We start from the raw sequence: 15,303 nt of genomic DNA on the forward strand, positions 1-15,303 counted from the left end.
AATCTGATTTGGCAAAAGCAATATCTGTTTCAATGCCAAACCAAAATCAGAGCAAACAGACAAAATATTTTTATCATTGTCTAAAGGCACTGAGCTACTGTGAAGCAGGATGTATCCTAGCATCCATTTGGACGGTGCACTTGGAAATTCTATTAATGGGAACAGGTTCTTTCCCTGTCCCTTCTCCATCTCTGCCTTAATTCAGCCAGCATCAACACAAAATGAAATAAAATTTTCTGTGTCCAATGTTATATCTTAAATTTATATTTAAGAGTAATAGAGTTTCATATTAAGTATTTGTGATGTTATCTTTAAGTTTTTCCAGAGATTTTTGACATTTATTTTGTGTTAATTTTCCCTTTATTTACAATTTTTAAAAAATTAAATATCTTTTTCAGGTTAGGATCATTTTTACATATCATTGAAATATATAATTTTGATGTAACGTATTCATTCAAATAACAATAAAGTATACATCCATTATTATATAGCCTACAGAATACTTCTGAAACTTTTATATAAGATGTTTGGTTTATTATAGTCATTATTTAAAATATATAAATCATATGAAAAATATATAATTATGATTTAAGAATTCTTATCTAACTCTTCAAATCCTGAAGATCAATACCTATTGGGAATTAATATCCATTGGGAGACACTAGACATTTTTCATATTTCTTGACTGAATTTTTTTATGATTCAGAAAAATATATCGGTTCCCCTAGAAGTACCAGGAAGGAATTCCCACATGGAAACATTACCATATACTATACTAACCTTTCATTTAGTCCTCACAGTAATCTATGATTTGTAGGCACTTGGGTAGCTCCATATTATAGATGAGGAAACTAAAATATAGATGAAGAACAGGGAACACACTCAAGACCATATGACTAGTAGTAGGTAGAATAGATTCAAACTTAGGCTGTCTAACTGGAACATGCTCTTAGCAGATACATCAGCTACTAGGCAGCCAGAGGCAGCATTCTGGAACTAAGGAGAAAGGATGGAACTGGAAATGTACACTAACATTTGTTTTTTTCTAATTCAGAAGGGCCTTCTATGCCAGATATGTTGCTGGTGAACCAGGTGCATAGTTGCTGTGAACTAAAACAGTGGAGTGTGATGTCCTTTGAGTTCCCCAAACTATGTAGTTTCATGCTATTGAACTTTCCCTGTTCTTTAAAAGAAGCTCAAAAAAATATTTATTCTCTAACTTTATTTTAGAAAACTACTTCCCTGCCTGAGCAGACCAAGTGAAATGACAGATGGAGGAATTAGCCTGCTAGTTTCGGGAAGGGCTGTGTGCTTTGTGGCTGCAAACAGTCTGCTGTTTGCTGGAGTTGCTCCCTTCTCTATTTTGCCTTGTCTACATAAACAGGGCTGTTTTGTTCTGGTTAATCTTCTGCTATAAATGCACCTGTCTTCTTCCCTGTTTATATTCCAAGTTAAATCTACCATGGTATATCAACTTCATTTAATAATATTATCTTACAGAAACATGCTCATGGTGTTGGCATCTATAGAGACAAAAGGAAGACAATGACTTCAGCTTTTAAAAATAAATTTTTAAAGCAAGAATCTTTAGAGTTTACCTCTTTCTACATGCCAGAATGCTGCGTAGAGGAGCTGTTTAAAATTTCCCAAATTGTCTCTGGAAATGTCAACAAAATTACCAGTTTGGTGTGAGCTCATCAAATTTTTAGAATTCCAGAGCTTAGGGGAAAACCCACCACCACCACTACCAACAACAACAACAACAACAACAACAACAACAAAAACCCCAGGAACACACATTATGTGGTTGATTGCCCAGAGGTTATGGTTTTCTTGCGTTGATGATATTAGTACATGTGTTGAAGACAGAGATAGGCACATCGCTTAGTTTATAATACTAACAGCATTGGAACATTGATGGGTCAGGAAATATTGTATAGATGCATCCTGTAAAGTAATGTGGTTTTAAATGCCTTACTAGAATGCCAAGTGTATGTATGGTGAGTATAAGCTTTGGACTTGGACAAACCTCATTTTATAGATTGCTGGTACTTGTGTAGTCTGTGATCTTGGACAAATTTCATAGCTTCTTTGAGTTGTCTTATCTTTGAAAAGTAGGGAATATAGAACATAAGCTTGTTACGAACATTAGATGAGGCATATTTAATGCTCTTAGTGCAGTGTATGTGGTATACAACAGACACTAAAGAGTAGGCAGCACTTTTATTTATTGATCACCTTTATTTAGCACCTTTCTGTGTGCCTGGTAATTTCTGAGACAGCAATTATTTTCTCCTCCGCTGTAGTCTATTTGATTTCTCAATCCCTCATTAGATGTCCCTCCTGTATGCTCCCCTATCACCCTATGTTCTCTAGCACTGGCTGGCACTTATCCCATATATTGTAATTGTGTGCATACTTGTCTCATTAGGGTAAGGGACTGGGCCTGTCTTGTTCATTATTTTATCACCATCCTCAGAAAACCAAGCACAGAGGAAGATGCTCAATAAATATTTATTTATTAAATGAATGAATTAATAAATGCATGCACACTTTACTCAGGTCTGCTTTTGCTGACTCCTCCTGTCTGCTTCTGCCTTTGATGTGGTTAGAGATGATGGTTGCCAGCAGAAACCAGTTAACTAAATCTTAGTTCCATGTAAAAATAAGTAACCCAGGGTGGGGATAGCTCTAGGTGTTGCCCCAGGCATACTTGGACTTTGTGTCAGAATATTTTTTTACTTGTCCTATTAGGAGGCTTTTCCATTTACTTCTAAATTTGCAGCTATTTTGAATGGTTGAGATGACAGGATGTATTCTCTTTCCTGCATAAGGAAGGCAGTGAAGCCTAGAGCTTAGAGGTAAGACAGCCCCTTCATCCAACTGAATTTCCTAACAACCAGCTGTGTAATCTTATTACACATCTGAAGCTTCAGTCTTCTTGACTGTTCAATGAGATTAATAATAAAAATACCTCAGGGTAATTGTAAAGATTGAAATAATACATATAAAAGCTTACCCAATGCCTGGCACATATTAATAACTATTAACTTTTTAAAGTTATTCCTGTAAGTCATTTATGTTTTATAGGAATAAATAATCAAACCATGCTAATGTTGATGAATTACTAAAATGTGAACTATTGAAACATTTCTGGGCAATACCAGTGCAGTGGCCTTGAAAATTTATTGTTCAAACTCCTGATGTGGGGAACATAATTGACTGAAAGCCCTGCTGCTTCCCTTGTAGATCCACCACTGCTTTGCACCAAGACCAAGCTTCCCCTGGGCTGCTCCCAGCCAGTGATGAGGAGTTAGGGTTAGGGTTAGGGCCTAATGCAGGCCTATTTCTGCAAAGCATGGGACTCCCTTAACAGGTGACTTTGGCTCAAGGACTCCCCATCTGCCTGGTGGACACTTCCATTAAACTGTGTTGCAGCCTGAGACTCTTCCTACCCAATCTTCCTTGCTTCCCTCTCCCCTTGACAGTGAGTGGTGAGACCTACACCGCAGTCTGAGGCTCTCTCTGCCTTCTGCAGCTTCCTCTCACATTTCCTTTACTGGTATTTCCTCCAGGAAACCTCACGCTTGTCTTGGTGCCTACTTCTTGGAGGATCTGAGCTAACACAAACAACTGTAATTGTTGTTAGGGAGTAACAGTCTATACCTTAGAGCACAGATTTGATATTTTCTTCATCAGGTATGAAGTTAAAGTTAATATAAGTTTAACATGATCTTTATGTTATTGCAGTTCCTCAGAACTAGAATTTGGTGTTACCTTAAATTCCCTAGGATAAGTATTAGCCACTATTTCCTCAGGGAAGTCTACTAAAATTTAGGACTTTACATGCTAACCTGCAGATTCAGTTTTAAAATTGTTCTTATTTAGGACAGCCCTCCAAAGTTCCAGGTCTTTAAAGTGATATGGTAATTTTAGTCTTTAACATTCATTCATGAACCAATAATTTCTGACCCTACCCCCCCAAAAAAGAAATTTATTGATAGCTCTCCAGTGTTTATCTGTTTTTATAGTCTTCTGCTGATTTCTTTGGTTTTGCCATTAGTCCGGCCAAATCCTCACTCGATTATTATTTTTGTGACAGACCAGGTCCAGGGAACAGTCACCATCCGGAATATCAGTGCCCTGTCTTCAGGTTTGTACCAGTGTGTCGCTTCTAACGCTATTGGAACCAGCACCTGTCTTCTGGATCTCCAGGTTATTTCACGTAAGCATATGGAAATTCTGATGTCAACCCTGGGTCTGAAACTCTAAGATCTTTGTTATACCAGAAAATGAAGGGTTCTGCTGAATTGTCTTAAGGTTACCTGAAGATTAAATAGAAATTGTTTTGGTTTTAATTATTATTGAAAATAGTTTATAAATGTTTTAGTATACTTTCCAGCCTCAGCAATATGATAATCTTTATGACAAAATATCTTTCTCCTCAGGATCAATAAAATTGAACAATTTCTTATTGTATAATGCTATAGACATTATAAAAATGGTAATAATCTTGTGGGTATAGCAAGACCTTCTTGTGTTTTTTCCTTGTTTCTTATATCTGCATAATTTTGAGGTGTCTAGGTTATAAATGGCAGTGTAGAAAACTTCTCTTTAGTTGAGAATTCTGGGATATTTGAATTCCAGTTGCAAAAGGGAGTGATCTGGCTGGGCTGAGGTAGAAGGATATCCCCTAGTTTCCAGCATTCATGTAGGGTAGATCAGGCAAGTTAGATTGGTGCTGTCTGTTACCTAATGTAGGTATTGTTCTCCTAAAATGTGCACGTCATTTAATTGTTTATTCATTCAAAATATGTTCAGAGCCTACTATGTGTTAGTCCTAGCCACTGACAATATGAAAGTTAATTGAGATTTAACTTTATATAGACGAAAGATTTTAGACAGTTTTATACGTTTTAAGCAGATTATTTAGTAAGCTTATGTGCTTATTATAGTTGCATGGGTATGTGCTATTTCTCTCTTTTTCTTTTCTTTAAATATACCTTAAATATATTTTGCAGCCCAGCCCAGGAACATTGGACTAATAGCTGGAGCCATTGGCACTGGTGCAGTTATTATCATTTTTTGCATTGCACTAATTTTAGGGGCATTCTTTTACTGGAGAAGCAAAAATAAAGAGGAGGAGGAAGAAGAAATTCCTAATGAAATAAGGTTTGTCTGTCAGATTTTTAAAATTTGTCCTGCGTAGCCATTGTGTACTTCTATTCATTTTTGGCAGTTAAGATATATCTGCTAATAATAAAACTCTGATGGCCAAGATTATTAAAGTGGCTAATTGATATTTTCTTGTATATCACTTTTCTTCATGGTACTACTCAGCTTTATTCACTGGATCATGAAGGAGGGAAAGGTCCAGCATGTGCCCAACTAGGAGGATACAAATGAAGAGTTCCCCTTCTCTTTCATATCTCCAGGGTAGGCAGGGTTAGGTGGCTGCCACAATGGGAAAGGTAGTGTCTAAAACATGTGTTTACCACTGACATTGATAATAGATGTGAACATAAAGCAAGAAGGAGCTCCATAAGAGCATAGCAGTGCCTGTACACAGTCAGGCCACAGCGCTATGGCTCAGAAAGGTAGTTCAGACAAGAATATGAACATTTTAAGAAAACAATGCCAACATCATCTTTAAAGAAAAGTGACTCTAGTCATACTGGGGAGATTTGAGGGTTCAGGCTCAGTCTCAGATTTCCTCATGGCATATCCTTATTGAAAATGCTCTAATGACTCCAGTCTCCATAGTGAGACATACCACAGCCTTACAGGATCTGATTCTTGCCTGCGTATCTTCTCTCTCATCACTCTCAGCTCACTTTGCCTTGCAGTCTGTCCTGCATTTTCCCATTGCTCAGGGCTTTTGCTCAAGCCTCTGCTCTCTTCCTGGACCATGCTTCACATTTGATCCATCTCTTTACTAAATTCCTTGATCTGATTCTAGATTAGACCAGGCATCACCTCCTCACATAAGTTGTCTTTAGCCCCTTGCCCAGCCTTTCAGACTTGTGAACATTCTTGCATTGATTACTATCCTCATTGACTATAGGTTTCTTAGGTGTAGGATTTGTGTCTTTTTTACATGAAACATATTGTAAAGTGTACCCAATAAATGTTAAATGAATTGGGTAGCATCTTAAATTAAATAAATGACTTATTTTAGGCTGTTGTAATTCTTAAGTGTTTGGGCCATATGCAGGGATAGAGTCTACCCTAGGATAAGATTACTGAGGAGGACCTCTCATCAGCACCCTACAGTGATTTCTCAAACTCCAAAGGGTAATACAATCAGGCCAACTCTGATTAATCAATTTCTTTAAGTTCTGCATACCTATAGTTTGATTTCCCAGCTATTTTATGGCATCCAGTTTAGTAGATTTCTTCATGGACTAATTTCCTACTTACAGTAAATATTTATGTGTGAATAAATATTTACTATATATGAATATTTACTATAAATATATATAAAGCAAGATACTATTTACTATAAATATATATAAAGCAAGATTTGTTATGTATTTACTATATGATATATTTATGTGAATTTTATTTACATATATATTTAAAAGTTGTATTGGAAGAGACATTCTCTGAGAGATCTGAGATTTCCTTTTCTACTGTTGGAGACTGAGAAGCTGAGGAGAGATTTTCTTGACTGTTGTCTCAAAGGGAATGGATACCAAAGCTGTGGCCATCCAGGGTTGCCATGCCTGCTTTCACGATAGAGTAGTCTCTCCTGGATTTGTTTTTTGGATGTATAAGCCTTAACATGAAAAGAAAGATTCCAGGTAGGAGGATAGGATTAACTTGAAGTAAATCCTAATGACGACTTTATTTTGTTCCTTTCAGAGAGGATGATCTTCCACCCAAGTGTTCTTCTGCCAAAGCATTTCACACTGAGATTTCCTCCTCGGACAACAACACACTAACCTCCTCCAATACCTACAACAGTCGATACTGGAGCAACAATCCAAAAGTTCATAGAAACACAGAGTCAGTCAACCACTTCAGTGACTTGGGCCAGTCTTTCTCCTTCCACTCAGGCAATGCCAACATACCGTCCATTTATGCTAATGGGAGCCATCTGATTCCGGGTCAACATAAGACTCTGGTAGTGACAGCCAACAGAGGGTCATCACCACAGGTGATGTCCAGGAGCAATGGCTCAGTCAGTAGGAAGCCTCGGCCTCCACACACTCATTCCTACACCATCAGCCACGCAACACTGGAACGAATTGGTGCAGTACCTGTCATGGTACCAGCCCAGAGTCGGGCTGGGTCCTTGGTATAGGACATGAGGAAATGTTGTGTTCAGAAATGAATAAACGGAATGCCCTCATACAAGGGGGAGGGTGGGGTGGGGGAGTGCTGGGAAAGAAACACTTCCTTATAATTATATTAGTAAAATGCACAAAGAAGAAGGCAATGCTGTTACTTGGCCACTAAGATGTGTAAAATGGACTGGAATGCTCCGTCATGAAGACTTGCTTCCCCACCAAAGATGTCCTGGGATTCTGCTGGGTCTCAAAGATGTGCCAAGCCAAGGAAAAAGATATAAGAGCAGAATAGCACTTAAAATCCAAACTGCTGCCCAGATGGGCTTGTTCTTCATGCCTAACTTAATAATTTTTAAGAGACTGAAGTGCCAGATGGAGTTTAAATATTGAAATTATTTTAAAAGGTAGGTGTCTTTAAGAAAATAACAAGCAACCCTGTGATATGTTCCGTCTCTCCCAATTCCCTCGTTATGTAGAGGGCTTAATGGTATAAATGGTTAATATTGGTCCCAACAGGGCTGACTCTTCTATCATATAATCAAAACTTTTTACATGAGCAAAATTCAGTAAGAAATGGGGGAAAACAAAGGAAATGTCTTTGAGAAGCCCCTTCATATTTATTTATTTATCTCTTCCTGAACCATGAATTTCATATTTGGAATATTGCTGTATTGACAGATTCTTGCCTGTCTGTTTATTCTAGGATCTGTTACAGGTCCATGGCAATTACTGTTTATTTTTTCCTGGAAAAATATTTTTTTATAAAAGATTTTTTTTTTTTAATACATGAGAGGCATTGGGCTAAGAGAGAAAAGACTGTTGTATAATACCTTCTTCAATGGTTGTATTTAGTGAGCTCATAGAGGTCCATCATATCATGACCGAGCTAGGTTGTGTGGGCAGGAAGGTAGGGCTAAGGGGTTGTAGCCTTGCTGGGCAGCCTCTCAGAGCAAGGTTGTTCAGATCTCCCTTGCTATTACAGTAGGTTACTATTAATGAGGGCAGCACCTGATGCCTTTTGTACTGAGGTAGGTAACTTTCTCCTTATTTGACAAATAGAGGTTAACTTACTTGTCAGGGAGGGCAGACATTTTTTTTTGTTTTGTTTTGTTTTTCGAAATAATTCTTTTTGCAAAAGAGGTAAGACTGAGACAAAAGGTGTTACTTTCTGGTGTGCTCCTGGAAGTGTCTACCCTACATTTGTGTCAGCTCAGGGTTGCAGTGTTGCCCAGATGCATTTTACACCACTGTAAAGAGATTCTTTTTGTGGTTACTACCTGGCTTGGCTGGCCTTGCGGTTCACCAGATTAATTTACAAACTCCCCCACTTTATTTTGTGCTATGTAGATCTGGCCATACTTGTATTAGTGACTGTCTTGCCTTAACCACACTTTAAGCAACCCACAAATTTCTTCCCAGATTTGTTTCCTAGATTACTTATGATACTCATCCCATGTCTCAGTAAGAGTGTCTTTTCTTTCTGGATGTGTTCTCTCACTCCCTCTTACCACCATACTTTTTGCCCTCTTCTCCTGCAAGCGTAGTCTTCACAGGGAGTGGCTTCCTGACATTTTTTTCAGTTATGTGAATGAATGGAAACCAACAGCTGCTGCAAACACTGTTTTTCCAAGAAGGCTACTACACTCAGAACCTAACCATTGCCAACCATTTCAGTATTGATAAAAAGCTGAATTTACTTTAGCATTACTTATTTTTTTCCATTTGATGGTCTTTGTAAAAATTTAAATAAATGAATGTCTATACTTTTTATAAAGAAAAGTGAAAATACAATGACACTGAAAAGATGATGCTATCAGATGCTGTTTAGAAAGCATTTATCTTACATTTCTTTATTCTTTCTAATGATCTAAAATTCAATAAAATTTTATTCATATAAAATAAGTTGTCATTAATTATCAATACTAATGAGTATGTCATTTTAAAACTTAGTATTCTCTGTAATGTTACAAGATTTTCTCCATCCTGTTAAATAATATTTATAATTATTTTAATAGGCACATGGTATTCCAAAAATGACTTAGTCTTTCTCTTAAATTTAGTTTGATTCCAGTTCTTACCCATATGACTGAAGATTAATGACTTTCTTCATACATTGAGCTATTTTCCCATTTCCTAGAATGAAAGTTCACGAAGACAGTCTCTATGCTTGCCTTTTTCACCACTGAATCTCCGTCACCTACTGCAGTGCCTCATGTGGGTGTTGAGTAGATAAATGCTGATTTCTGAATTGAAATTGCTAAGTCGAGATATGGGCATGATTGTAGCTCTTGATGTGTACTGGATCATTCCTTTAACTTTTTATTTTGAGATAATTATACTTTTACATGCAACTGTAAGAAATAATAGAGATGTCACATACCTTTTACCTATTTCTCCCAGTGGTAACATTTTGCGTAATTATTGTACAGTATCACAAGTTCACATGGATATAATTTATCAACCATATTCAGATTTCAACACTTGTACATGCACTCGTGTGTATGTGCACATTTAGGTATATACAGGTTTATCACACGTGTAGATTTTTTAAAACTTTTGTTAGTTTTTATTTATTTAAAAAGTAATACAGAATACTGAAAAAAGATTTAAAAATCAACAAGTAATGCTCCCACCTACAGAATGCCACTCTTAACATTTTGGAGTATTTACATTCATTTATTTACAAACAGATTTTTTTGTTGTTTATTGAGGCGTATTTTGCATACAGTAAAATTCACCATTTTAAGGTGATGTGTGTGTGATGTATGATGAATGTAACAGCCACTACAATCAAGATACAGAATATTTCCATCACCCTCAAAAATCCCCTCCTTACCTTTGTAATTAAACCACTCTCCCCAACCGCTCTCTAGCAATCACTGACCTGATTTCTGTTCCTAGGGTTTCAGCTTTCAATAATGTCATGTACATTTCATGTGACCAACACCACAGTCAGGATACAAGATTCCTTATGCTACCCTTTCATAGTCATAGCCACCACCCTCCTTCCCAAGTCCCCACTTCCAAACCAATCACTGTCTGTTTTTCATTTCTGTAATTTTGTCATTTTGAGAATGCTATATAAGTGGAATGCAGTATGAGGATTGGCTTTTGCTTTTTAAAATTGTTTTGCTCAGAATAATTTCTTTGAGATCCATTCAAGTTGTAGCAGGTATCAATAATCCATTCCATTTTATTGCTGAGTAGTTTCCCATGGTACAGAAGAGGTAGCACAGTTTATTTTACCCATTGGAGGATATGAAGGATATTTGCATTGTTTCTAGTTTTTGGCTATTAGGAATAAATCTGCTATAAACGTGTGGATAGGTTTGTGTGGTGATCATGCTGTTTTCTGAATTGAAATTGAAATCAGAAAAACGATAGGTTTCATTTTTCTGGGATAAATGTCCAGGAGTGCAGTTTCTGGGTTGCATGTGGGAAGTACATGTTTATTTTTGAAAGAAAATGACTTACTCTTTTCTTGGGTGGCCATATAATTTTACATTTCTTTCAGCCGTCTGAGTGACCCAGTTTCCCTGAATCCTTGACAGCATTTGATATTATCAAAATTTTACATGTAGCCATTTTCATAGGTATGTAGTGATATCATATGTTCTGGTGGTTTTAAAAACTTTTATTATTATTGGTACATAATAGTTATATATATTTATGGGGTACATGTGATGTTTTGATACAAGCACACAATGTATGATAATCAAATTGGGATAATTGGGGTATCCATCACCTCAAGCATTTATTATTTCTTTGTGTTAAGAACATTCCAATTTTACTCTTTTAGTTATTTAAAAAGATAACAGTAAATTTTTGTTGACCATAGACAACCTGTTAGGCTATCAAATACTAGATCTTATTCATTCTAACTATATTTTTGCACGGAAACCATTCCCACTTTCCCCCACTACCTGCCACCCCTCCTCTGATCATCATCTGATCATCATCATTTCTACTTTCTATCTTTATGAGAACAATTGTGTTAATTTTTAACTCATTTTGACTCCTATGAGTGAGAACATGTGAAATTTGTGATAATGGTTTAAATTCATACTTCTTTGATGGCTAAGCACATCTTTTCATGTGCTTGTCATCTCTATGTCCTCTTCAATAAATATCTGCTTGTGTCTTTTGCCCATTTTCTAGAATGCTTTTTTTTTTTACTGTTGAGTTTTGAGAGGTTTTTACATATTCTAGATACAGATCCTTTATTGAATATATTGTTTGCAAGTATTTTCTCCCAGTTTATAGCCTGCCTTTTCATTCTCTTCAGTCTTTCATAAAGCAAAAGTTTTAAATTTTGGTAAGGTACAATTTAATTTTTCCTTTTGTGGATCGTACATCTGATGTCAAGTCTAAATTTTTGCCTAGACCTGCCTGGGTTCTGAAGATTTTCTTCTATTTTTTTCATAAAAATTTTAGAGTTTTACATTTAATTCTGTGATTCATTTTTAGTTAATTTCTAAAATAATAAGGTTTAGGTTGAGGTTCATATTTTTGTCTACGGATGTCTAGTTGCTCCAGTAACATTTGTTGAAGCCCATCCTTCCTTCAGTGAATTGTTTTTGCACCTTTGTAAAAAATCACTTAGGCATATTTGTGTGAATGTCTTTCAGAGTCCTCTAGCTGTTCCACTGATTTGTGTGTGTGCGTGTGTCAGCCCCTCCATCAATACTATGGTGATAACTGTAGCAATTTAGTAAGCCTTAACATCTGGTAGAGTGGTTTCTCCCACTTGGTTCCTTTTTTTTCAAAGTTACATTAACTATTCTAGGTCCTGTGCCTTTATAAATTTTAGAAATAAAGGTGGTCTGTGTCTACAAAACACCTTGCCATTTTCATATATGAATTACATTGAAGCCTATAGAATCCATTTTGGGAAGAATTGACATCTTTACTATGTTGGGTTTTCATAGCCATGAACACAATGTCTCTTCATTTAAGTCTTCTTTAATTTTATTTCATTAGCATTTTATAACTTTTACGATACAGATATGATACATGTTTTTATTGGACTTATACATAAGTATTTAATTTTTTGAAGCAATTGTAAATGATTCTGTTTTATAAATGTTGGTTTTAATGATTAGATTAAATGATTGGATTCTATGTGGTTGACTTTGTATTTTGCAACCTTGCTGATTTGTGTCTTCTGAGGTTTTTTTTTAAACTTCTTTACAGATTACTTGGGATTTTCTGCATACAATATCATGTCATATGAAAATAGGTGTAGTTTTATTTCTTCCTCTTCAAACTGTGTGCCTTTTATTTCTTTTTCTTACCATCTTGCAATGGCCAGAACTTAACAGTACTATGCTAGATAAAAGTGGTGTTCCCTTTTTCCAATCTTAGGGGGAAAGCATTCATTCTTTTACCATTAAATATGATGTTAGGTATTGGTTTTGGTAGATGCTTTTTATCAGCTGAGGAAGTTTCCCTCTATTGGTTTTCTGAGAGTTTTAGTCATGAATGGGTGTTGAATTTTGTTAAATATTTTTTCTGCATTTATTTACATAATTATTATTTTTGTCTCTGGTGTGTTGATGTGCTGGGTTACATTGTTTGATGTTTGCATGTTGAAGCAGCCTGGCATACCTGGAATAAATCCCATTTGGTCATGGTGTATAATTCTTTTTAAACATTGCTGGATTTGATATGTTAATATTTTGATGAGGATTTTTGTGTGTGTGTTTATGGAAATCTTTAGTGAAATCTGTGCCTGGAGATTTCTATTTCAGGTTTTAAATGACTAATACCATTTCTTTAGTGGTTATAGGACTATTAAGATTGACTATTTCATCTAGTTTGTGGTTTGTAATTTTTTTCTAGGCTGTCAATTTTGTGAGCATAAAATTGTTTGTATTATTTCCTTATTGTCTTTTTAATCAGAGCATGATCTGTTTTTCTCCCTCAGTTTCTCATTATCCATTTTGTTTTTCTTGCCTTCTTGTGGGTTACTTGAATAACTTGTAGGAGTCCATCTTTATTTATAGTGTTTTTAGTATATTGCTTTGTGTATATACATATGTATTTTTAGTGTTTGTTCTAGGTATTAAAACATGGACACGTAATATATCCCAGTCTGTTTGTATCAATGTTTTACCACTTTGACGTGTGGAAACTTAATTCCATTTACATCCCTTTTCTTTCTCTGTTTTAAATCTCTTTTTCTTTATTATAAGATGTTGTATAATTTTTGTTTTAATGATCAGGGATGATTTTTAAAATTGATGAGGAGAAGTCCAGTGTATGCATCCATACATCTGGGTTTATTTTGTTCTTCCTTCCTTCCTGTCTGAGATTTTTTTTTTTTATTTTTTAAATTTTTTTATTTTTATTTATTATTATACTTTAGGTTTTAGGGTACATGTGCACAATGTGCAGGTTTGTTACATATGTATCCATGTGCCATGTTGGTTTGCTGCACCCATTAACTCGTCATTTAGCATTAGGTATATCTCCTAATGCTGTCCCTCCCCCTCCCCCCACCCCACAACAGTCCCCGGAGTGTGATGTTCCCCTTCCTGTGTCCATGTGTTCTCATTGTTCAATTCCCACCTATGAGTGAGAACATGCAGTGTTTGGTTTTTTGTCCTTGCGATAGTTTACTGGGAATGATGGTTTCAAGTTTCATCCATGTCCCTGCAAAGGACATGAACTCATTCATTTTTTATGGCTGCATAGTATTCCATGGTGTATATGTGCCACATTTTCTTAATCCAGTCTGTCGTTGTTGGACACTTGGGTTGGTTCCAAGTCTTTGCTATTGTGAATAGTGCCACAATAAACATACGTGTGCATGTGTCTTTATAGCAGCATGATTTACAGTCCTTTGGGTATATACCCAGTAATGGGATGGCTGGGCCAAATGGTATTTCTAGTTCTAGATCCCTGAGGAATCGCCACACTGACTTCCACAATGGTTGAACTAGTTTACAGTCCCACCAACAGTGTAAAAGTGTTCCTATTTCTCCACATCCTCTCCAGCACCTGTTGTTTCCTGACTTTTTAATGATGGCCATTCTAACTGGTGTGAGGTGGTATCTCATTGTGGTTTTGATTTGCATTTCTCTGATGGCCAGTGATGATGAGCATTTTTTCATGTGTCTTTTGGCTGCATAAATGTCTTCTTTTGAGAAGTGTCTGTTCATATCCTTCGCCCACTTTTTGATGGGGTTGTTTTTTTCTTGTAAATTTGTTTGAGTTCATTGTAGATTCTGGATATTAGCCCTTTGTCAGATGAGTAGGTTGAGATTTTCTTTCGTTTCCTTTGAAGAAAACCCTTCAGCCGATCTTTAAAAGTAGTTATACTGGCAACAAATTCTATTAGTTTTTCTTTGTCTGAGAATGTCTCTGTTTCCCTTTCATCCCTCACTGGATATCGTAATCATGGTTGACAATTCTTTTCTTTCAGCAGTTGAAAAATTTGGGAAGTGTTCAGCCATTACCTTTTAAAATACTCTCTCATATCTCTCCTCAGACTCCGATGATGGATCTTTTGTTGTTATCCCTGTTTATTCTTTTTCAGTCTGTTGTATCTCTGTTGTTCAGACTGTGTAAATTCTATTGAGCTGACTTCAAATTTACTGATTCTCTCCTCTGTCATTTCCATTCTACTGTTGAACCCAGGCAGCAAGGTTTTATTTCAGTTACTGGACTTTTTAGTTTGATGACATTCCTTGTTTAAACAAAATATAATTATTAATTTAAATATCATTTACATACCATAAAGTTAATTCATATAAAGTATACATTTCAGTAGTTTTTGGTATGTATGCAGAGTTGTAGAAGCATCACCACAATCTAATATTTGAACATTTTCAATACCCCAAAAAGAAAACTGTACCCACTGACAGACAGTCCTCATTCCATGCCACCTTTAGCCTCAGAAGCTACTAACCTACTTTCTGTCTCTGTAGATTTGCCTATTCTGGACATGTCTTATAAATTGTATCATACAATACGTGAGGTTTTGTTTTTATGTGTGTGTGTGTGTGTG

General features: G+C 36.0%; 1 protein-coding gene across 5 annotated transcripts in view; it reads left to right on the forward strand.

Annotated features, from left to right (window-relative positions):
* Positions 1-9,264, forward strand: part of IGSF11 (immunoglobulin superfamily member 11) — a 225,055-nt gene extending 215,791 nt beyond the window's left edge. For 2 of the 5 annotated variants that reach the window (XM_058437471.1, XM_032150111.2), the window contains 3 exons: positions 4,103-4,225; positions 5,022-5,172; positions 6,865-9,264. In XM_058437471.1, coding sequence (XP_058293454.1) covers positions 4,103-4,225; positions 5,022-5,172; positions 6,865-7,306 — 716 coding nt within the window. In that variant the 3' untranslated portion in view covers positions 7,307-9,264. The remainder of the gene's footprint in view (positions 1-4,102; positions 4,226-5,021; positions 5,173-6,864) is intronic. The other 3 variants (XM_058437472.1, XM_058437473.1, XM_032150112.2) reach the window with 2 other exon arrangements.
* Positions 9,265-15,303: the final 6,039 nt, after the last annotated feature.

This window comes from Hylobates moloch, unplaced genomic scaffold (assembly GCF_009828535.3).
Source record: "Hylobates moloch isolate HMO894 unplaced genomic scaffold, HMol_V3 SCAFFOLD_4, whole genome shotgun sequence".
Lineage (NCBI taxonomy): Eukaryota > Metazoa > Chordata > Mammalia > Primates > Hylobatidae > Hylobates > Hylobates moloch.